This window comes from Coenobita brevimanus, chromosome 11, assembly GCF_032717465.1.
Source record: "Coenobita brevimanus isolate Jiangsu-jjx chromosome 11, ASM3271746v2, whole genome shotgun sequence".
NCBI classification, from domain to species: domain Eukaryota; kingdom Metazoa; phylum Arthropoda; class Malacostraca; order Decapoda; family Coenobitidae; genus Coenobita; species Coenobita brevimanus.
The window spans coordinates 12,053,466-12,078,337 of record NC_136964.1 but is presented as its reverse complement, the minus strand read 5'-3'; the positions used below and the strand labels follow the sequence as shown (position 1 = coordinate 12,078,337).

Here is a 24,872-nt window from a genome sequence, read left to right as displayed (position 1 = left end):
AGCAAGTGTGCATGTGTGTGTGTGTGTGTGTGTGTCACGATGAACCACTGTTTTCTAAGTGTTCTCTACTCCAGCCTTCAAAGCGCCTTTTTCTCAGTATCCGTGTGACAAGTTGCTTATTACCATTTCTGACTCGTCTGGTCATCTTCCTGCTTCTCTCTCTCTCTCTCTCTCTCTCTCTCTCTCTCTCTGGGGTGAAAGAATACTTCCCCAGTATCCCTGTTGTGGTAAGAGACTAAAAGGGCCCTCTTTATCTCCTAATTTTCTCTCCTTACTGCGTTGGGGGGCACGGTAGCACAGTGGTAGCGCGCCGGACTCGTAATCGGGGGATTGCGAGTTCGAGCCTCGCCCGGGCTGCCGTGCCGGGAGTGGTAGCTCGCTCCTGTAACCCTAGCGGGGCTATATAGTCCAATACAGGGCTTAGCTCGGGGGAACTCCATTTTCTCCTTACTGCGTTCTGTCCCACCTCTCTTCTTGATATTTCCTTGGTTATTTTCCCTCAACTCCTCTCAGGTTATAGTCATGTGGAGAGGATGAAGAATGACAGGCTGACTGGAAGAGTGTACTGGAGTGAGGTGGAAAGGAAGAGAGAGAGGATGAGATGGAGGGAGAGTGTGGAGACATTTGAGGGAGGTAGATAGATAGATAGACAGATAGATAGATGGATAGTCCTCTCCCTTTCATCTTGTCCTGACTACCCCGTCGACATACCAGGGGCCATATTCTTAAACATATTTACTATCGTTTCCCGCCGTAATTTAAATATGTTGTTACGAGAAAGACTAGACAGGGGAAAATTTTGCACTGCTTTCCTTGATCTTCCTTTCCCTTCCCTTCCCTTCCTTTCCTTTCCCTTCCCTTCCTTTCCTTTCCCTTCCCTTCCCTTCCTTTCCCTTCCCTTCCCTTCCCTTCCCTTCCTTTCCTTTCCCTTCCCTTCCCTTCCCTTCCTAAGACTTATTCATGAAGTTAAAACAGTACAAAGAGGAAGATGCCAAGTGTATTTCAGGTGTGGCCACGTATATGTCAGGTGTGGCCAGGCATAATTCAGGAATGGTCTTAGGGAAGGAAGGAAGGCAGGCAGGAAAGAGGGAAGAATAAAGAAATAAAGACAAGAGAAAGAGAAGGAAAGCAGGTGGGATGAAGAAAGGAAGGAAGGAGGCAAAGACGGGAGGAGTGCAAGATGGAGGGAAAGAGGGAAGACAGGAGTAAAGAAAGAAGGAAGGCAGGAGGGGAGGAAAGAAGGAAGGCAGGAGGGAAGGAAAGAAGAAGAGGAAGAAAGAAGGAAGAAGGATGGCATGAGAGAAGGAAAAATGGAGGCAGGAAGGAAGCAAAGAAGAAAGAAAAAAGACAGGAGGAAGAGGGGAAAGGCTGCAGGGAAGAAATGAAGAAAGACAGGAAGGAGGGAAAGAAGAAAGGCAAAAGGAACGGAAAGAAAGCAAGAAGGAAGACAAAAGGGAAAGAAAGTGAGAAGGAGGAAAGGAAAGACGGAATGCAAAGGGAAGGATGGTAGTCAGGAGGAAAAGAAAGAAGGATAAAAGCACAAAGAGAAGGAAGGCAAGACGGAAGGATGGAAGGAAAATTATAAGTAGAGGACGTCCGTGAAGGAGGCTTAAGATACGGGATTGTACACAGATTGCTTACTTGACTGAATTTCTTTTCTTTGTCCCATATTTATTTTCTCGCACTCAATTATACCATTACTAACAATCCAGTTCTCACTATACGTTAATAATTCCTATTTGTGGCTGTATTAAGGCAGACGGAGAAATAAATATATCAAAGTCGACTCCAAGTAACGAACAGTTTGAACGGATCCAGCAAAGGGCACAACAACACAAGTATTGCACAAGGGTTAGTCGCCTCCCTTTTCAATATATTTTATCCTCCGTTTCTAAGCATGAGTGACACTGGCGCCATTCCCAAAGGAGCTGTGAGGCCAAACGTGGACGTGAAGAAGGAGAACTTGAGAAATGAGAAGCGGCAGGTGAGTGAAATATGGTTGGGGTTCGCAGGGGATGGGTGCATAGTATATTGGACAACTGTATATTAATTCAGACAAAAATTGGCCATTGTAGATTGTTATATTCTATTTCTAAGGCTGTAAGAATGATGGTTAGTTAGAGAGTATATAGTGTAAAAGATAATAAATAGCTGCAGGCGAGTGGAATGGGTTGAGGTTTCTAGGGCAAGAGAACTTGTATTTAAATATAAAAAAGAAGTGTTTATTATAGATTGTTATAGTACTTTTAGTTAAGCTGTAGAATTGTAATTTATTGTGGTAAAAATAATGTCTGAAGAGAGATGTAAAGATAGTTACGTACAGTTTTTAAAATAAATATGAAGAGAGTGTATGTGAGTGAGGTGGAGGGGGAAAGAGGGAGGGGGAGGCCGAGGATGAGATGGAGGGATGGGGTGGAGAGGTATATGAGAGAGGGGGGTGTGAGTTTGGAGCAGGGGAGTGAAATGGCAGGGGACAGGGCGACTTGGAGGCGATTTGTTTGTGGCCACCCCAAACAGGATTGAGGCGTCTGGCAATAGATAGATAGATAGATGAAGAGCACTGTTGAAACTACAAAATACTTAGAGATATACCATCAGAAATTGGTAATCCACAGTTCATTTAAGCAGGAGAAAGACTATCAGTTCGCTTATTCGCTGAGATCGTTTTCCATATTTCTTTATGATTATGGTGGTAAACAGCTGCTTGGTGGTGATTCTGTTTTCCTGTTGTTTTAATTCTTGTTTTATTTTTCTGAAGCTTGTTGTTTGGCCATGTGGAGAGGATGGAGAGTGAGAGACTGATGAGGAGAGTGTATGTGAGTGAGGTGGAGTGGGGAAAGAGGGAGGGGGAGGCCGAGGATGAGATGGGGGGTTGGAGTGGAGAGGTATATGAGAGAGGTTGGGAGGGCATGAGCTGGAAGCAGGGCAGTGAAATGGCAGGGGACAGGGTGACATGGAGGCAATTTGTTTGTGGCCACCCCTTACGAGATTAAGGCTTCTGGCAGTAGATTGATAGATAGGAAGATGTTGTTTCATGTGCATATTGGTGGACATTTGTTGAAAGGTACTCTATCTATCTATCTATCTATTGCCAGACGCCTCAATCCCATTTGGGGTGGCCACAAACAAATCACCTCCAAGTCGCCCTGTCCCCAGCCATTTCACTGCCCTGCTCCCAACTCACACCCCCCTCTCTCATATACCTCTCCACCCCATCCCTCCATCTCATCCTCGGCCTCCCCCTCCCTCTTCCCCCCTCCACCTCACTCACATACACTCTCTTCGTCAGTCTACCAAAATTTATGTGCTTTTCCAATTTGAGTTTGGTTAAGTAAGGTTAAACTGTGCAGGTTAAAATATAGCTTAGGTTAGGTTACTTTCGGTTACAGTTGGTTAGATTAGTTAGGTTACGTAAGGTTTGATTTTGAATGCGTAAGGTTTGGCCAGTAACAATAAATTCTGGTACCGGTAGTGGTTGTAATACATCTGCCATTATGCTCAAGAAACAAACACACATGAAGAAATTGGATTAACATACACACATGAATAAATCAGATGAACATGGAAAACAGCAGGAAAACAAAATTCACATGAAACTTAATTATGCACATTTAAGAGGAGCCTGTGGAGTCACATGGAGAGACAGGCTGACGAATGAGGATATAAAGGAGCGTTGTGGTGTGGATGTGGATGTGATAGGAAGCGTTATGAGGAACACACTGAGGTGGTTTGGCCATGTGGAGAGGATGGAGGGTGAAAGACTGACGAAGAGAGTGTATGTGAGTGAGGTGGAGGGGGAAAGAGGGAGGGGGAGGCCGAGGATGAGGTGGAGAGATGGGGTGGAGAGGTATATGAGAGAGGGGGGGGGTGAGTTGGGAGCTGGGGAGTGAAATGGCGGGGGACAGGGCGACTTGGAGGCGATTTGTTTGTGGCCACCCCAAACGGGATTGAGGCGTCTGGCAATAGATAGATAGATAGATGGAAAAGATAAAGAAAAAAAATAAAAGCAACCAGGGAATAGGTGAAGTGAATCAGTTAGGTGTTTGTGCCTCATTTTTGTTTTCAACCTGCTTCCATGCATTAGTCTTGGTCATCTAATGGTGGCTTTCCATGCTGCTCGATCTCTGACAGCTTCCCTATTTAGTCCCTTAACCCTGAGGTCATGCTCAGTGACCTCATCCCAGGCTTTTTTTGGTCTACCTCCCACCACCCTACCCCCAACATTAACACTTCTCGCTTTCTGCACTCAGTTATCATCCCCCATCTGCTCCACATGCCCAAACCATCTCAATCTACCTCTCCCCATCACAACACCAATACACTCCAGTCCCAGCCTACCAGAAATCTGTAAAGAATAAGGAGTGGTTGGTAAGCTTTATCTGGTGGTGCCCCTAAATACGATCTTTACAGAGAAAAATACTGCATTTATAATTTTCCATCTTATTCTTGCTACATCTTGACAGCTTTTGCTCAACATATGAGGGGTAAAGGAAGACAGTACCTAACCCCTTCAGCTCTGACACTCGCCTAAGCTAAAATAATCAGGAAATAGCAGTGTATATTAGTTTATGTATTAATATTCTTGTTAATACATATTTTCAGAGTGAAACTGAGTTCCTTGATGACCCATTGGACCAGAAGTTTATCTCTATGGACAAAAAAGGTGTTGAGAAGAGAGTTCCAGCATTAGTGAGTATCAATTTGTTTGTACAGGTATTCCCCCCTACACTAAATAATACCCTGGCTTAGTGATGTGAAAAAATTAACACCCTTCCCCGCCCACTGATGGCAAATCCCCAGTTATCCAATGGGGTTTTGTTTTCTTTCAACCTATTCTGATGATATATTTAAATTTTGTGTTTTGGTTGATTTATAAACTGTTTTAGACTCAGATGAATGTGCCTGACTGATAGGTGGGGTGAACACTGTCATTTTTGGGTGCAGTTTAGAAGTTTCATTTTTCTCCAGACATTTTTGATGATTTTCAGATTTTATTTTTGGGTTTGTGTGAGTTGTAAACTGCTTTTAGACGTGTGTTTTAGCTCTCGGGGGGTTTAGATGAGCTAGAAACTTGTTCTGGGGTTCATTTGGGTGCGTTTTGGACTTGGTTGGGGAAGGGGAATCCCAAGACTCCCAAACACATCCCTATACAGTACTTTCTGTGCTATAACGTCCCCGTTTAACGATACTCCGGCTCAACGATTGGTTTTCCCAAACGCATCTCATCGTTATAATTGTGTTGTTTGTAAAGGCTCCAACATGCTTGCAACTCTTCCTTGGCAATGTACAGCGCACCTGTGCCGTACAGAACCAGTTGGGCGAAGAGGCTGACGTTATACTGTGTCCAATTTGTTGGTAGCTACCAATTTCTCTCAAATTTATCACCAAACTCCTCTTTTCATTGAAATAATTTGATGATAACAGACATGTGAGATAGTTATATAGTTATTACATATATTTTGGTAAATAACACTTTTTAAAAAGTAATTACTGGTCTGCCCAAAATGGGGGGAGGGGGGGTGTATTCTTCCCCTCCCCACCTTCCCACAAATCTGTACCTGTTATATGGGTCTGTGTCACCCTAACTAGGCAGTTCATCTCAGCACCCCTGGAAGCAGCCTCACAGCAACCTTTATACACCAGGTTCATGTTCACTGCTAGATCAGTATTTGAATGAGTTTATTTATTTATTTTTTTCTGTGCCATCTCCTGGGAATTTTACATAGCCTAGAATAGACATTTTAAACTGGAAGGGTTAGACACAGCCTTCACACACCTCTTCAGTAGGAAAAACCTTTGATAGGTTGGATAAAGTTGTTTGGGAGCAACAGGAGTAAGGTATTAATGGTGTTGCCGAGTTTCAGGGGATTAACAGGGGAGTTGGGTGTTTGGAGACTGCCCAGCTGTCTCCTCCTGCCTGGGATCTGAACCTGGGACCTGTTGGCTGTGAGCTGTTTGGACTGACCACCAGAGGATCTGTGTGTGTGTGTGTGTGTGTGTGTGTGTGTGTGTGTGTGTGTGTGTGTGTGTGTGTATGTGTACAGGGGGTTAATCTGTTCATGTATGTTTTCAGCACAAGGGATGGGCAACACGCAGTACACACATCCGGTACACACGACCTCCAGTGGGTGGTGGTGCATTGATAGTGGGTGCTTTGGATTCGTGGTTGGAGGTGATGGAGTTTCTGACAGAAGATTTACGCCACCTCCTCACACTGCCTCATCACAGGTATCCCATCAACACTACTGAGTTTTGGCCTACAAGCAAGGTGAAAACATTGACGTGGATAGTTTTAATTGGCAGTAGTTGCAGGGAGGGCAGCAAAATGGCGGGGGACAGGGGAACATGGAGGCTGTTTGTTTGTGGCCACCCCTTACGGGATTAGGCCTAAGGTGACTGGCTATAGGTAGATAGATAGATAAGAGTTATAATGGTAACTGAGAAAATAAGGTTAAGAAAAACAGCCTACAGTACCATGAACAATTAATGTAATGAAGTATCTTGGAAAGTGAAGAGTTTTTTGGAATCTGAATGTTCGCATGTGGGAGTATGTACTATACTGTAATTCGCTCACCTCAGCTTAGCCAAGATTTCTGTCCTTTAGCAGCTTATTTCATGCAGCTTGATGGCATAATAAAGCAGTTCTACAGCTCCAAAGCCTTTCCATAGCACTTCTTTGTGACCAGCATTATACTCTTTCATCATCCAGATTACTTGTCAGTTCTCCAGCCTCACTACCTCTTCTGCCTCTCTATGTCGCACTCAGAAATCTTAATTATTTTTACAACTCAGCATTCATGATGGCGAGATGATATTTGTCAGCCAACTGAAAGTGTAAAGAAAATTGTGATAATTTCTTCCCACCCACCATACAGGCCGGTCCTGTCATACGAGTGGGATATATTAACGGAGGACTGATGGCAGAAACTCGTATATCAGATTTAAAAAAAAAGGATTGTGAAACTACCATAGCAGAGTACATGATTTATGGGAAAAATGGGGTTAGGTCAACTGATCCTGCTGGCATCACCAAATTTGGGTCTAATTGTCCATTCTCACTTCATCAGTTTTTCATATAGTGGATGCATGTATAACAGGACCTGCCTGTACCCTAATATAATCCATCCATCATCCAATCCTACATTGCCCCATGAGGAGCCTTGGGCTAGGCAAGTTGGTCGTGACATTTAAGATGAGAGTTATAATCATGTATCATATTTTCTCTTTCCTCATGCGAGGTTGTGGTCACAAGTGGTATGGGTTAGGTTAACTGACCCAGCCGACATCACCAGATTTGGGTCTAAATTGCTCATTGTCTTGTCATTGGTTTCTTATGTAACGGATGCTTGTGTAACGGAACCTGTCTGTACTCTAATCTAATCATGTATTTTATTTTCTCTTTCCCCTCTCAAGGTTCTGGTCACAAGTAGTATATGATGTTGGGTTACACGACAGCCTAGAGTCATATTTAAGCAATGCCCATCGCTGGTATGAAACCGATGACCTGGATGAATGTATCAGGCCAGTGGTGGAAAGCATACACAAGATGGTGCTACTGGTGTACATCAGGATGGCCACACATAAGGAAAGTAAGGTGAGAATATCAGTGGCTTCAGGTTTTCATGTGTGATTATGAGCTGGTCCTTCACATGCAAGGTAAAATATTCTAAGCCAGTCAGTAGCTAGGAAGGATACATGATTTTTAAAAGCACACCTCTGAACTCTTTACCAGATCACAGACTTATATCATGCACAGAAACTTGAAGCAAAATTCTGTTGGTTGTGCGTTCATGTGTACAGGTACAGACTTAAAGATCAGTGCACCGTATTGTGGTAAGTTGTGCGGTAGTCATTGAGAAACAACTTTCGGAGTGTCGGATTGGTACGTGCAAATGTTTGAACTGTGATGTTATGATGATGTGGACAATTTCTATCATGATTATTGTTTTTATCAATGATTATTATTATTGGTAGTACTGTATATGCCTTACTGTATAGCTAGTTGTCTAATGTACTTAAAGGAATGCTCTGTATAGCCATTAGGAAATATGTCACGTCAGCCAGAGGAGCTGTGTCACTGAATTTACTTGTGATTGGACAGGATATGGGTAATTTGGAACTGCCTTCCTCTGTCTGTATTTCCCACTACCTATGACCTCCAGTCTTTTAAATGCCTTGTGTCCAGGCATCTCAAAATGACTGGATCTTGCATTTGGCTCTTTGCTATCTTGTTTATGTTTTTTCTTGGAGGGAACAATTTTGAGAGCCTTTGGCCTTTGGTTTCTTCTTTTGCAGAAAAAAAATAAATAAATCTCACCAGGTACATAGAAACCATTATGGTAACTTTAATACTGCCTCAAGTGGATAATAAATCAGTAGAGGGGTGAGTCATGGGGCTTCTTGTCAGTTGAGGAAGCTCCCTAACACTGCTATGTCTGATGGTGCCCCTGAGGTGGAGTTTCAAGCACATGTTTGAAAGTAAATGAGTTCAGTAGCAGTTCTAGTGTTATTGAAAACTATACCTACTCTACACAAACTTGACCCATAATTCTACCCCTGTCCAGTTTATTGCACATCCATTTCATTGCATTGTTCCATGAAACACATGTATAGTGCCCCACATAACAGGCATTGTTCATCATAGCCGATGGAAGTCAGGTGGCTTCATAATGTCCATTAAATCTGATATCCGGTCTATCGAGGTACGTTAAATCAAGAGTCTACTGCATTTTATTATTCTGACCCAATATATTACCAACAGGTAAATTAATGATTTGCCCATTATTACCACCAGTAAGCAACGTTGGGTCTGGTTAGTACTTGGATGGGTGACCGCCTGGGAACACCAGATGCTGTTGGCATAATGTTCTCCCTATGTGTCAAGTGGGGTTGGTGGAGGATTAGTGCCCCTCCCTGTAAAACAATTAACTCTAAGCCCTTGGCCACCCCGTTTGGGATACATGGCGTCTGGCAATGAATGAATGAATGAACCTATTTAACTGAGGATGACACTGCTTGTTAATAGCGGGAGTAGCAACAGTTATTATTCCCACCAAGTATGTTATATTTTTCACCTGATAGGACTGGGCCATTCCCGCAATTAGAATACTAAGCCGTGCTTAATGAAATTCAATGCGTCTTATTTATGAGGTAAGGATGAGTAAGTTGTTTGATGTGTGTGGTGATGAGGACGGAGAAAGGGATCAGGATGATGATGATGATGATACTGTATACTTCTTACCATTATTTATTTGTATTTTTGCCAGTGGTGCCACATAACTCCGTCGGTGTTTGGTGACATAATCTACGAGAATTACCTGTTCGATATCTGCAAGTTGTTTGACCTGTGTATGTTGTATGGACGAAGCAAACGCAAGCTTGTCACCCTTATGCTGTCAAACATCTTCAAACACCAGCCCAACTACTACAATGATTTGACTGAGGCCGTCGGCTCCATACGCAATGTGAGTAGGCCGTCCACTCACTGCATGTGGCACCTTTTTTGTCTTTCGTTTATAATACCTACTCATGTTGTCAATTATCTTTACACATCAGCCCAAGTACTACAGTGATTTGGTGAGTATGTATGTGCCATCCACTCTCTCAATGTAACACACTATTCTCTGCCCTTTATGTAACTGAACTTGTCACACATCTCCAAGCATTAACCCAGTTACTACAGTGGTGTGGTTGAGGTCATCCCAGCTCCACACAGTGTGAATATACCATCCACTTAGTCAGTGTAGTGAGTTTAGTTGATGATGACAGTGATAATAATGACAACTGATGATTCCAAGGGCTTGCATGGGGAGTGAATAGGAGTGTGGCTCATTCAGTTGGGCAGACTTTGATTAGCATTTCATTCATTCAGTTTTTTCAAGCTCTCCGGAACCTACCTCACCCTACCTTGGGGTGGGAAAGGCAATCTGGGTGATGATGATGATGATGATGATGATGAACCTGCCTCCCCGTAGCTTCGGGTAGGAAATGAAATGTGGATGATGATTTTTTTTTCTTCCTTAGCACACTATGGAGAGAAATGAAGACAGTCTTGGAGTGTTGGAATATATGTTTCCTTTGCCCTAAGTAATTCCATTGACAGAAGATAATGATGATGATGATAATAATGATGACAGTTTTCCTCTTCTTCCCCCACAGGTCATGGAGAAATTTGAGGACAAACTTGGAGTGTCGGAATACACGTTTCCCGTTGCCCTGAACAACTCCAGCGACCGAATATCACCATCAGAGCTGGAAGACATTGTTCACTTCCTCTTGGACACTTTCTCATCACTACAAGTGTTCCTGTCATTGCATCCGCCGGGAGCCAAGTACTTCTGCCACGAAAGTTTTGAAGTCAAGTAAGTGTGCAGCATTGTTTTTTTTTTTAATTTTGTTGTAGGTGATGTACTGGTGGTGATGACCGGCATCCAATCCATGTTATGCTGCTCACTTCATCTTTCACCTTTATCATTCTTTTTCTGTGTCAGCCCTCCTCTCTTCCTAGTTTTAATCATCATCCACTCACTTGATATAATGCTGCCCATTTCTTCCTTGATCTTTATCACTCTTTTTCCGTGTGTGCTCCCCTCTTTTCCTATTTCTCCCATTTTTTCTGTCACTTTTTAACACTCTTCTTTCCTTTTCAAGTGGCTTTACACTGAGTGACAAGCCTGATGGTTCTCTGTAAAACAGGAGACCATTTACAGTGCTGGGTGGTAACCATATAACCAACCCATTACATGTTCCCTTCATGTCAACAAGTGGGTTGGCAGAGGGTTAGTGCCCCTCCTGGTAAAACAACTAACTCAAAGAAAAACGGCAACTTCATACAAGATTATGGTGTCTGGCTGTAAATACAGTAGATAGGTAGTTATGTAGCATGTTTTTTTAATATTTTATTTGATTAAGGTGATGTGGAGATGATTTCTTTGTGGCTGCCCCGTATGGGATTAAGGCATCTGGTAGTAGAAAGATAGATACATTTCCATATGAAACATGACCTGATCCACAGTAATTACAACCCTTTGGCAGTTAGGTGTTTGACTCAGCTGAATTGAATTGACCACTTGCAGTGGAAGCATAACAGTGTTCATCAAGTATTTGGCACAACGTCAAGTAAACGTAGAGATTCATTTAGCCATGGTGAAGTGAGTGATGATGATGATGATGACTACCATAGCAAGGCTGTAAGGATGATTTATTGAAATATTTCAGGTTATGTCAGTGCTCCAGCAGAGTATTGCAGACACTGATACGTGAAGTGAGTGAAGATGATGATGATGACTACCATTGTATGTCTGTTAATATCCAGATTGTGTGTGTTCTGTTTCAGGTTATGCCAGTTCTATGACAGAATATTCCCGGCGCTGATTCATCGAGTGAGTGACAGTGGTGGTGGTGGTGGTGGTGGTGGTGACACGAGACTGATGGACAAGGTGAATATAACCAGAATTGAGGTGCTGAAGGTCTTTCGCTCTCTCCACCACCACAAGTGCCTCTCTCCACTGGAAGATGAGTATGTGTTTATATCTCTTTTCCCATAGTTTGTTCACTTTACCCTGGCTCAGATAAAGTGTGTGTGTGTGACAGAGAGAGAAAGAGAGAGAGAATCATTAATGCTCATGGTCTTTAACTCACTCCTTTACCACAAGTGCCTCTCTCCACTAGAAAATGTGTGTGTGTGTGTGTGCGTGTGTGTGTGTGTATATACAGGGTGGCCCATATATAACACTCCACTTCCCTTCCACCAGGTGATATTTTGTGTGGTGTGGGGCAGCTCAGACTATTATCAGTACCTACCCTGTATCATGTATTCATATTCTGCTCCACAGCCACACTCACTCTGGAGTTCTGTAACCTTACCATGGCCAAGATTTTCATTCAGCAGCAGGAAAAGACAATGCTATCTGTGGCTGTATGTCCTTTCCCAAGCACTTTTTCATGACTAGCATCATATTGCAGTTAATCTCTTGTGCAACTCAGCAGTGAAGAGGGAGAGATGACAATTTTAGTCCAAGTTAGAGTGCTGCCTACTTCTTCCTTCACCTTTATCATTCTTTTTTGCCTGTCCTCCTCTCTTCTTGTTCCTCCCATCTTTCCGATCATTTTTTATTACCCTTCTTTCCTTTTCAGATGGCTTTACACTGAATGACAAGCCTAATGGTTTCCTGTAAGCCAGGAAACCATTTATAAGGCTGGATGTTACCCATATAACCAGCCCACATGTGTTCCCTACTTGTCAACAAGTGGGTTGGCAGAAGGTTTATTCCCCTCCCCATAACACAACTAACTCAAAGACAAATGGCCACCCCATACAGGATTATGGCGTCTGGCAATCGATAGATAGAATAAAGAGCATAGTAGACTGAACCATTTCCTCAACACATAGATACTGCCATGTGAATTCCTAGGGGAGAACCATTTATTGGGGTCATCCTGTTTGACATTTTTCCACAGCTAATACACATGTATATCAGTCTTGCTAAATTTAGCTTATAAAGAACTGAGTATTTTATATGAGAGAATTTTGTAGACTGAGAGAGTTTGTTAAAGCTGAAAGTTGGTAAATTTAGCGTATAAAGAACTGAGTATTTTATATGAGAGAATTTTGTAGACTGAGAGAGTTTGTTAAAGCTGAAAGTTGGTAGAGAGAAGTTCATTATAGCAAGGCTTTATTCATTTAGTATTTTAATATGGGGTGGAGAGGTATATGAGAGAGGGGGGTGTGAGTTGGGAGCAGGGCAGTGAAATGGCGGGGGACAGGTCGACGTGAAGGCGATTTGTTTGTGGCCACCCCAAATGGGATTGAGGCGTCTGGCAATAGATAGAGATAGATTTTAATATGATATCTAATTTTTCTCACTACAGCTGGATTATTTTATTAAGCTTAGAAGAGCTATACTTTTTTCTTTTTTTTCAAGATGGAAGGAACCAGATGATGGAAGCTTGCAAGATTGTTTCCTCAAATAAGGGAAAAAAAAAAATAATGAGAGCCAAATACTTGTATAGAAGAATCAGGTGCCACTGATGTATTGTAGGTTGAGGCATCCACACACACATAATTGATATATATAGTGCTACCATCAGGTGGCTCTGCACTGAGTGACAACCCATAGCCTCCCCCCTTCCCCTCTCCTTTTAGTTTCAATGACTTCGCCAGAATTACATGTGTTGCCTTTTGTTGCATAATGGCAATATTTGACGCATCTCAGTGTCTAGTAGCCTCCCTGTTCAGTCTTTTATCCTTAATGTCACACTCTTACTTCGTCCCAGATCTCTTTCTATCTTCCTCCAGCAACCGAGAGTATAAATATGTGTGTTGTTTTATCCCTTAGGCCATCAGCAACAATTGTGGGTGAGTGTGTGGAGAATTTCATGAATGCCATGTCCAGTTGTGCTGGTGAGAAGACCTTCATTGCTGACTACTGCTCCATTTACCCACTCAGGCCCGACCTGGAGCTGTTTGAGGTGGGTGTAGGACTATCTGCCTGTCTGTATGCTCTGAATATCTCTTTATCCCCTGAAATGAATGTGGTAGACTGCAGGATAAGGGAGCATCAGCCTCCAGTCCAGTGGGTTCACAGCCAGATAAGCCTGGGGTTGCAGCCAATACCAGTACTAATACTAAAACTTATACTATTACTACTGTTACTACCACTTTCATTGCAGAAACATGGAGGTGACACAACAATGCTGAACTTTGTAACGGATGTGGTAACGACGGCGCTGAATGATGGTGGGGTGACAGCTGACCTAACTGACCATAAACTACAGTCTTCATCAACCAGCAATGCCTCAGAGGTACTTTTGTGTGTGAGAGAAAGAGAGAGAGAAACCTTAACCTAATCATATCCCATAAGTCCTACATGATATTACACTCTGGTTTAGTAAGCAATCAGTTCAGCTCACAAACCTCTCCATTATCACTGCCCAGTTTAGCGAGTAAAACATGATTAAATTCTGGTAGATTTCAATATGTGTATAGTAACATCTTTCATTTCATTCATTTTGTTACACAGTTTCGTAGGGGTTCCAACATGCTTGCACGTGTCAGCCTTGGTCACCTAATGGCAGCTCTTCATGCTGCTTGATCTCTGGCAGCTTCCCTGTTTAGTCCTTTTTCCCTGAGGTCACACTGTATGACCTCATCGCACAACTTTTTCAGTCTTCCTCTCACAACCCTACCCTGGACATTCACACTTCTCACTTTCCACACTCAGTTGTCATCCTTCATCCTCCCCACATGGCCAAACCTCAGTCTGCCTGTTTTGATAACCTTTGTTAGAGGAGCCACTTCCATTGTCTGACATTATCCGTTATGCAGTTTAGCAACAAAAGTGCATAAAATACAAACCAAAGTACCTAAAATGCAATTCCTCAGTTTAGTACAGAATTGTATCTAGCGCATAGGGTAGTGTTTGAATTAGTGTGTTAAATAGAGGAGATCCAGTATACATATATACCCTATGTATTTACTTTCAGGTGCCAAACAAGACTGACGAGAGTGGTATGAATGGGTACGGCCTTGTTCCTGATGACGTGGAGTTGACCTCAATGGTGTCCAGTGTTCAGGATTTGTTACCTGATCTTGGCAATCACTTCATTAAGCAGTGTTTACAGTAAGACCATTCACACTGTCTTATGAACCTAACTAACGCAACCTAACATAGCATTACATAACACATCCTAACCAAACATAACAAAACAAAACCTAACCAGACCATGATAGTTACTTCAGGCAGTGTCTATAGTAAAACCATTCACACTTACTTGGGAAATTAACTAAACCAACTCAGCCGAACCTAACATAATGTAATCTGACCCTAACCTTAACTAATCCAATCTAACCTAACCTAATCTAACTTACCCTATCCTAACTTCATCAGACCTCCAAACTGGAAGATGGCCTAAACAGCTTACATAACCAAACATCATCAAGATGACATTGCTGAAGTTGAGTTAGGTTAGGTTGTGGCCTAAAGTGAATTACGGCCGAAACAGCCAGGACCCTTGGTGGGTACCGACTGACGGCACACATATGCACGCGCCAAATTTGAATTTGTGATTATTATTTTAGTTGTGTTTACATTGCTTTGACTGTTTTTTTTTTTAGTATACAATAGTTCATTCATTCTTTCATTGCCAGACGCCATGTATCCCAGACGGGGTGGCCAAGGGCTTAGAGTTAATTGTTTTACAGGGAGGGGCACTAATCCTCCACCAACCCCACTTGACACGTAGGGATGCCAACAGCATCTGGTGTTCCCAGGCGGTCACCCATCCAAGTACTAACAATAGACCTCTTGAAAAAATCCAGTTGTTAGAGGATTCTGGGTGTTAGAGAGCTGTATATAAGAGGTTTTACTGTAGTAACGGTACAGAGAACAAGAGAGAATTGTTAAAATTGTTAGAGGCAGAGGGGGAAAAATTACTGTTATTACTAGAGCAAGAGTGAATTAACATTGCATTGCAATTATTGTTCTTATCACTAGTACTATTATCATTGTTATTATTATTACTATTATAAAAGTTGTTATTATTATTATTATTATTATTACTTCCCAGATACTACAGCTACTCAACAGAAGAGGTCATCAATGCCTTACTGGAGAACAACCTCCCCCCGTCCTTGGCCACCCTTGACCGTTCAGCCACCATTGACCCGAGCACCACCTCTACCACCCCGCCACAGCCAGCATCACCATCACCACCACCACCACAACCACGAACCGCAGATGACCAGGTTAAAATGAACCCTTTGAGTTTCTGATGGTATTGCTGTGCGTCATGTGCAGTCCAACCCCAGAGATTCCTTTGACACATCCACGCATCATATTAAAATTACTGCACAATAACCAGCCTAAAGAGCAATAAGCTACATATCATTCAAAAGGCAATTTATCACAGTTTTTCATGATGCAAAAAAAGAAGTTATATGTCTATTACTTTATTTTTGGTGAATATTTTTCTATGGCAGTGCCTTAGACCTTAGTGATAAAAGGGGACATGGCATACCGGTAATTTATTTTTTTGTTTTCCTTTTTGAACAAACAATGATAAAGATGAGACTGCTGAGGAATGTATGTGGAGTACAGAGAGTGGATAGGATACAGAACAATGTGATTCATGAACGATGTGGAGTGAGGAAGTCGGTGGACACCAGAATCAAAGAGGGTGTACTGAGATGATATGGTCATGTGGAGAGAATGGATAACACTGGAGTGGTGAACAGGGTATATATGTGTGTGAATTTGAAGGAGGGAGGAGGCGAGGTAGGCCAAGGAGAAGGTGGAGGGATATGGTGGATGAGTGTGTGAGGAAGAAAAGGTTTGGAGGTCTGTGAGGCTAGGGAACTGACAAGAGATTTAGCTGCATGGATGAATATTGTGAGGAGAAGCGCATGATCAGGGATTGGGCACCCCTTTTTAACGTGACAGCATTCAGATTGACTCTATCGGATATGTTAATGTGAAGCTACAGAACGTGGTGAATGTTTTTGACGTATCAGAAAGAGCCAGGATTCCAGGGGCTTGGATGATGAGTGAATGGAAGCATGGCCCATTGGATTGGTCAAACTTGGGCTGTCCAGACATTGCTACTCCTCACCCTGCCCTAGGGTGGGAAAGGAGGTCTGGATGATGATGATATATATAAAGACGTACATACCCCATGTTTGAAGATAGAAATAGGATTAAGATGATGAGTATGATGATGATGATTTCCTGTATTTTTGCAAAGGTGCCAAACAAGTCTGAGCATCAGTTGCTGGATCGAGCCAATGTTTACAACAATGATGAATTTGACGTGTTCAGCAAATCCCAGGTTGACCGCTCAAGGATACACAAAGGGAAGAAAAAACATGCTGTGGTTCAGTATGAAGAGGACCCTGAAACAATAGAGAAGGTAAACCAACAGCATATTTTACTGTGTACTGCCAGCTGCTCTTATTCATATAAAAAACTGTCGAACTCTACTTCACCTGTCACCAAGTGTAGGGCCTGAAGCTGGGTTACTCTTAGTCCAGGCCATCCAAAGGCAGGAGACTGACTTGCACACTGGCCACCTCATGGACTTGGACCTTAGTTTGTAGGCAACAGTATATATGCATTGACCTGACCACTCTACCAGTAGCACCACCACCACTTCAGTTATTGATAAGTTTTTGGTAGGCTAATGGCTAATATACTGTATGTTTTAAGATTATATAACAACTCAGTGTTATTCAGTTGCAAAACACATTGTAAAGAAGTTGATTCTAATGTATAATGATTTGGTGGCGCAGCAAAGGGATTTTATGTAATCATCATCAAAATACAACTGCTTGGACTATTTTTGGGAGGGTGCTAATTATTCTGGGACAAGTTACATCATACCCCCTCTCAGTGTGGAGGACCAGCTGTATATGTGGGTCACTTTTATTTCAGTACTTCAGGCACAGTAGTCATTTTGGATTCTGTAATGGGGAGGGAGAGCTGAGAGCATCAAAGATGCTGAATACACGTACAGTATGCTTACATGTGTGTGTGTGTGTGTGCGCAATAGAGAGAGAAAGAAAGAGGTATAGAAATATCACACAAATCCTCCTCCTCCAGCTTAAAGCAATCGCACGTCAGTATGAAGAGCGTGGCGGCACCAGTATCTATGAAGATGAATTCCGCTATGAGGAAGAAGAAGACTACCGACCTTGGACGTATGATGATGAATATGATGATACGTACGATGATAACGAAGCCGGCAATATTGACGAATTTAATGCTGACAACGTTAAGAAGTAAGGGAAACATTTTTGATCTGGTACTCTTCATCACTTTCCTTCCTTATTTCATTTTCTCTCCTCTCTTTCCTTCCCAGCACCATTTTCTCCTCTCTTGCCCTCCGTATTCCTTCTCCTCTCCTCTCTTTCCCTCCTTACTCCCTCTCCCCTCCTCTTTTCTTCCTTTCTCCCTTTCCTCTCCTCTCATTTCTTCCTTACTCCCTTTCTTCTCCTTTCATTCCACTTCCTCTTTACATCAGTCTTCCTTTCACTCCTCTCGCCCCTTTCCCTTCTGTCGCTTCTCATCTCTCTCCTCCCCTCATTCATTTCCACATCCTCTCTTCATCCTTCTTCATTTCACTCCTCTCTTCCTTTGCCCTTCTCTCTTCTCCCCCTCATTTCCATCCACAGTGCTGAGTTGTAAGAGGTGCCACACTTACTCAGGGAAATACTGCTTCAATATTCACTTATTGGAATACACAGATAGATTGTAAAAATTCCTCCACATACTTTAAGTTGTCTCTGTGGACCCTCCCTCACCATGTGTATTGGTGGGAAGACAGATCTGGATTTGTATATATTTATTTGTTTTTGTGTGTGTGTAAGTTTAATTTTGATGTACTATATATGTCACAAATCCCTTCAGTTTCTTGGTATATATTACTGGGTGCGCTGTTGATGAAGTATCCTGCTGTTATGTTTTTTGTCTTGCTTTTGTAGACTGTATCTCATCCCATCCTTTCATTGGAAAAGCAAGGTCTGAGTAATAATAATGATGATGATGATGGTGGTGACAGTGATGATATTTTTCCTCACTAACAGATGCCCACGAGTCACAGGAGCCATGAGACTAAATGCCTCCGTCCATCGATCAAACCATACTGTTGTTTCGTCAGCCAGGTTCAGGTTCTCACGTGGGTCAGTCAGTCTCCACATTCTTCTATTCTCAGTCTCCACATTCTTCAGTTCTCAGCCATTCTCTTTGTAGCTTGACAATTTCTCTTTGGGTGCAGTTCATCTATAGTTCTTTTACCTTACCTTGGCCCATATTTTTTGTCCTTTTGCAGCTTATTTCAGGTAGGTAAGTGATAGAAAAAGACAGTGCTACTGTTCTTCCTTTCCATACTACTTTCTGACTGGTATCATATTCTAGTGTTAATGTACTGTTATAACACAGCACTCAAGATGGAGACAAGGAAGTTTTAGGCAAGTTAAAGTATGAAATGAGTACAGTAGACTCTCACTTTAATGACCAAGAGACCAGATGTAGGATTTAACAGACACTATGAAGGCCACTGAACTTTGTCTGCTATAATGAACAATGTCCATTGAATGGAGTGCAGTGGGTCACAATGCATGTGTTTCCCACCCTTTTTATGCCAACCTGGACTGAAATTGCCCTCTCCCCATTGTGATTATCGAGTTGTAATCCATAATATGATGCAGATAAGTGTTGTTTCTGCGTGTGTGTCTGTCCACATGTGACCCCCCTGGATTTTGACGTGCCATACATCAAAAGACACTGTCCGACAGTGTAAATTATGATTGCATGTAAGCCATGCTCACTTTCGTGCCTGATTTTTCACCAGACACTGGGAACCCTTTTGCAGGTCATACTGCTGTGGAATGGGGTAATATTTTGCATGGGCATGCTGGATATGTCAGCAGGTCCATGTCAGGTTTGTTGTTAGTGTGTTTCTTGGTGGCAAGTGCTTGGTGGCCCAACAGGGCTGCTGAGCACGTCACAGACTATAGTTATACTGTACTAGTCATGAAGAAGTGCTATTACAAGGATGTGAAATAAGCTGCAAAAGGACGAAATTATGGGCCAAGTTAGTGTAAACTGGGTATAGTTTTCACTCTTAGTTCAGTTTAGTATTGGTTTCCTCATCTTCCCTCTTGTCTTTGTACCTTCACACAGTACTTGTAGTTCTAGCAGCAGGTGCATCTGAAATGTCTGCCACAGAAAGGCAGCTACTTGCATGTGGTTGATGGATCTGCTTGGCCAGACAGATCAGGGTAAAGCCACAACAACAGCAACAATGACAACTGTATCTTACCTCCAGTACTTCTCTTAGCTTTAGACTTCCACACAAATTATGTTGTACAGTATGGTATCTTTTTTTCCTTTCTGTTGTTTCTTTACAACTTTAATCAGAGTTCAACTTTCCATTACAGTACTTCATGGATGTTTTTGTATGCTGTCCAGCCTGTCTTCAGAATCCATAGCCAGATCCACATCAGGAGGGTTTCCAGTGGTATTACAACAACCAAGATTCATCTGAGGAGAAATAACATGCTTAAAAGGAGAACAAACTTTTTTTTTTTTTATTCTCCCCAGACACATTTATTTATCTTGTATTAAAGGCAAACGTGGGGATGGATGCCATGAGGTGCTTACTGGTGCTGATCTCTGTAACATAGGCCTTTGAGCTTGTAGAGGCTGGTGCCATTATACAAGCATCCACTGTACAGGACACCAGCGATAGGAGAATGGCCAACTTAGACCCAAATTCGGTGATGCGAGCAGGGTCAGTTAACTTAACCCTGTTTCTCCTGTCAGTTATGCACTTCGTTATACGAGTTTCAGAGTCCCTTTTTTCCAGTCCGTTACACAAGTATCCGCTGTCCAAGCCTGTATCCTTTAATACAGTACAAGGCCACTGCATCCTGCAGGTTACCACAGTTACTTCCCCTAGGTGTTACCCAAGGATTCTCATTACTCACCAGCCCACAAAGGGTGGACGGACACCTGAGTTAAGTAGCACCAACCACCTGCACCAGCACCTGAACCCTGGTACGCATACTAACAGGATGGCAGCCTGGCAGTCAGTAGTGCTGAATGTCTTCATCAGCTTCTTCACTACTGTCAGATGTTTTATTCCTTTTGTCACCAGACAGTTGTAATAAGTTTTGGAGCTTCTTAACCATATAATTATTACCATAAGCCAGTTCTGCTTACCTTATGAACTGTATTTCAAACAGACGTCCAGGAATCATCGGAGCTGGCAGACTAAATGCTCCCATACAGTACGGCAACAGTCAGGATTCATCCGAGAAATCTGATGCAGAGGAGGAAGGCAGCACACTGACTCAAGAGGCAACTGAGAATAAAGATACTACCACTACCTCTCGGCCTCAGAATAGGTCCGTAATTATTATTAAGAATATTATTATTATTATTATTATTATTATTATTAATTTTTTTCTGCATTTTCATCTCTTCAACCTCAGAATAGGCAAGTTTCATTCATTCATTGCCAGACACCATGTATCCCAAATGGGGTGGCCAAGGGCTTAGAGTTAATTGTTTTACAGGGAGGGGCACTAATCCTCCACCAACCCCACTTGACACGTAGGCAAGTACTTTTGTTTAATGCTGTTACTAGTTCTGTAGGTGTTGTGCTTTCCTGTTACTGTTTCTCAGTCCTTTCCACCCCTTAAGTTAGTGGCAGAAGGTTGGTGATGATGAGCATGTACTCTCTTGAAATGGGATGCCACCTGTCGGACTGAAAATAAGGTAGTTAGATCATAAACTCATGGAGGTTTTGCAGTCATGTTATCTTGGTTTTAATTTTTCTTGGCAGGAGTAATCATGTGGGCGTCTGGCAGGTTTATATTATTACCCATATATGAATGAGAATGAGGGAGAAGTGTAAGATGGGGGGAGGGCATTGAAGTGGCAGGGGACAGGGCGACATGGAGGCAATTTGTCTGTGGCCACCCCTTATGGGATTAAGGCGTCTGGTGAGAGGTAGAGAGGTAGACATTATTCCACTACATATCATTCAGACATGTACAGATCCAGTCCTGAAACTGAGTAGGAGAGGCACATTAACTTTACTGTTTGACTGTAGGGTGATCTCCAGTAACAAGTCCACCAAGTCACGGTCGCCAAGTTACCATGTGTCCAAATAGTGGTAGTAGTAGTAGTAATAGTAGCAGCAGCAGTAGTAGTAGTAGTAGTGGTAATAGTAGTAGTAGTAGTAGTAGTGGCAACCAGACCTCCCACATTTCACAGGCACCAAGTTACCATGTGACCAAATTCAGTAGTAGTACCGGTAGTAGTAGTAGTAGTGCAGTAGTTTTAGTAGTAGTAACAGTAGTAGTAGTAGTAGTGACAGTAACAGTAGTAGTAGTAGTAGTAGTGGTAGTAGCAAAAGCAGTAGAAGTAGTAGTAAATAGTAACAAGTCCTTCCACACTTGACAGGCAGCAACCCAGCGTAAGACCCAAGAACAAATTCAGTACTCGAGGCGTCCAACGGATTTTCTCCAAAAAGTCAAGCAAGCCCAAACAGTCAACCCCAGAGCAAAATGCCGGCCCCGGGCCCTCGGAAAATGGACCCCAGGCAGACCCCGTGCCGACCCCAAACCAGCCCAGACCAGAAATGAGACCGTTCTGTGAGAATCCCGAGGTTGTGAGACAGAGAACGGAACAGAGGAGAATGGACAGAGAGGCTTATAGGAACAGAGGGTGAGTTGGATGATGATGATGATGAAGCAGTGTGATTTATTATTTTATGGATTTTAAATTTAGTTGGTGTTATGAAGGTGGTGGTAAAGGATGTCTTCATATACTGGCACTGATATATCTGGAGGGTGGAACTGCTCATTTATGCAAACACCCCTCAGCTTGCTGTCCACTGCAAGGAGGAGGATGGACTGTGCAGGAAAAGGGTAACTTCAGCCTGCAGCCCACTGGGGTCACATCCACATGAGCATGGGGCCGCAACATGAGATTAAACAATGTAGTTGTCATGCACACATGTTGCAGTGTGTATGTTTTTGTGTGGTGTCCAGTAACATATTGTATACACATTTCACTTTATAATGTCACACACTCAACTATGCCCACCAAACTTTTTCCATATTCATGTATAAGAATAAGATGCATAAAAATAAAATCTTTGTGTCATTAATAATAGCTCTCGATAACAGTCTGTGTCCATTCATCGATCATGTAACCAATTTTTGCATCATCACGAGCTTGGGGACAAAGGCTAATCTGTCATTTAAGGCAAGGCTGACCGGCCTCTCTCATCCTTGTGTGGCATAATGTGAGCAGCAGACTCTGACCATCCCTTAGATATAAACCCTTTCATGCACAGTGCAGAGCATCTTAACCCACTAACTCACCAGGTGTCATTTGTTACATGGTTACCACCTAGCATAGTAAATTGTTTTGTGGATTGCAAGAACCCTTTAGCTTGTCACACAGTGTAGAGTCATCTTAAGTGATAACAGTATTGTAATATTACAGTATATTTAGATAATACTAATGATGTTGTTGATGGTATATACAGACCAAGATGGCACAGTGAAGGAGGCAGGGGAGGCGAGGGTTCACAATTAAGCAACGGTATGGGTGACAGGCGTCCCAGGATATCCCACAGCTCCACAAAACACAGCGGCAAGAGTTGGCGGCACAGTGAGGGTGGCGGCGGAGGTGGTGGTGATGAGGAGAGGGGGTACAGGGGTGGGAAATGTAAGTACTGTATGTGAGAAGAGTGAGAGGTTTTCCAGAGTAGATACCATAGAGAAATGCCTTCATGTGGCACTGCTTAGTAAAACAAGTGTCCCTTAGCACTCTTCACATCCCCTAAAAGGAGGGTGGGGGACTGCTGGATAAGGGCAGCTTCAGCCTGCAGTCCACTGGGTGCATGTTCCAATGAGTCTGCCTGATCCTGAAGCCACAGCACCTCCCATCCAAATTAATCAGAATCACTTGTGCTTACCAGTGTACATCATCACACTAACTGTCAGTCTTCATATCCTTTAAAATCTGTACATAAGCCCAGTTCTGCAGACATTTCCTTCATGCTCTCCTTGTTAATTATTTCCCTTCCATTGCTGACAAGGAAGACAGTCACAGCCACATTCAGATCTCCTGAATATTGTGCAGGATTGTCATTTCATAGTTTATTCTCACTGCTAACAATTTGTATAGTTTTTATACTGTAGTGTATTCTTACTGCTAACAACATTATCCAGATTATGAGAGCTTTGTTAGTATCACCAAATTGTGTTATTCTGCTGGTTCGACTGATTTTATTTATTTTTTTTTGATGGTGAAGATGATGACAGTGATGATGATGATGATGATTATAATATTGAAGGCCTTTTGTACTTTTTCTGTCTTTGTTTCAGGGTCCTGCCTCACCCCATCTCTTGTATGAAATTAGAATTAGGCTGATGATGATGATGATGATGATGATGATGACAGTGATAATGATGATGATGATGTTGTTGAATGTCTTTTGTACTTTCTCTTTCCTTGTTTCTGGGTCCAGCCTCATCCCATCTCTTATATGAAAATTATAATTATGATGATGATAATGATAGTGGAGAAATCTTTTCACCACATGAAGTACCGTATTTTCTTCCTTTGAACCTGAGAGTCTTAATACTGATCGTTTTCCCTTCACAGATAAGGAAGATACAAACCACGGCCACGCTCAGAGCCGCCAGTATCGCAACAAAATGATCCACAGGAATGACCATAAACGACAAGGAGCACAGGCTAAGTTTAACAGAAATAACTGATTGGGGTGGTAGTGTGGTGTGATGGGGCTGTGGTGTGGTGTTATAGGGTGTGGTATAGTGTGGAATGAAGGTGGTGAGTTGTGGTGTAATGTGGTGAAGTGTAGTGTGTGGTATAATGTGATATGGTGCAGTGTAGTGTGGTGGTGTATCTGGTATGGTATGATGTGGTGTGGTACTGTGTGGCTGGTCTGTGATGTGGTATGGTGCATTGCAGTGTGGTGTGGTGATGTATGGCCTGTATGGTGTGATGCAACTTATCTATGCCACAATATTGCTTATGTCATTAGGCCTATGCAGAAATACTGTATAATCGTTCCTTACGTTCCTCATTCCTTATTGATAGCAAAGGAAGGAAGATTATTTTGTGATTTTCCTCCTTCCTTATTGGTAAGGAAGATGCACTAGTAAGTTTAGCTCACTTATTATCAGTAATTTTATTATTATTACTATTATTGTTACTGTTTGTGTCATTAGTTGTTTGGTTAACCCCTTCAAAACAATGAAATATTTTATGGTATATTTTTGCTGTCTGATGCTTTTATTGCAACTCTGTCAAGAATTTTTCAGACTGGTT

General features: G+C 42.5%; 1 protein-coding gene and 1 non-coding gene across 2 annotated transcripts; both read left to right on the top strand.

The window, feature by feature from the left end:
* The first annotated feature begins 285 nt into the window (after window positions 1-285).
* Window positions 286-360, top strand: TRNAT-CGU (transfer RNA threonine (anticodon CGU)). The gene has a single exon. It is a non-coding gene; the product is annotated as a tRNA-Thr (tRNA).
* Window positions 361-1,883: 1,523 nt separating this feature from the next.
* On the top strand, window positions 1,884-24,368 carry LOC145411207 (activating signal cointegrator 1 complex subunit 2). The gene is made up of 17 exons (XM_080281273.1): window positions 1,884-1,984; window positions 4,603-4,689; window positions 6,074-6,228; window positions 7,414-7,594; window positions 9,267-9,464; window positions 10,159-10,361; window positions 11,336-11,518; window positions 13,338-13,470; window positions 13,672-13,803; window positions 14,485-14,621; window positions 15,568-15,745; window positions 16,741-16,905; window positions 17,595-17,773; window positions 20,741-20,902; window positions 21,966-22,229; window positions 23,059-23,240; window positions 24,183-24,368. The coding sequence occupies exons 1-17, from the start codon at window positions 1,898-1,900 to the stop codon at window positions 24,296-24,298; spliced, it is 2,742 nt and encodes a 913-aa protein (XP_080137399.1). The 5' UTR covers window positions 1,884-1,897; the 3' UTR covers window positions 24,299-24,368.
* Window positions 24,369-24,872: the final 504 nt, after the last annotated feature.

What these genes read in the sequence shown, in the direction of transcription:
- LOC145411207 (XM_080281273.1), top strand. Translation starts at nt 1,898, where the DNA reads ATGAGTGACACTGGCGCCATTCCCAAAGGAGCTGTGAGGCCAAACGTG. An exon ending in CACGAACCGCAGATGACCAG is followed by an intron (nt 15,746 to 16,740) that starts GTTAAAATGAAC and finishes ATTTTTGCAAAG; the next exon opens with GTGCCAAACAAGTCTGAGCA. An exon ending in AATGCTGACAACGTTAAGAA is followed by an intron (nt 17,774 to 20,740) that starts GTAAGGGAAACA and finishes TATTTCAAACAG; the next exon opens with ACGTCCAGGAATCATCGGAG.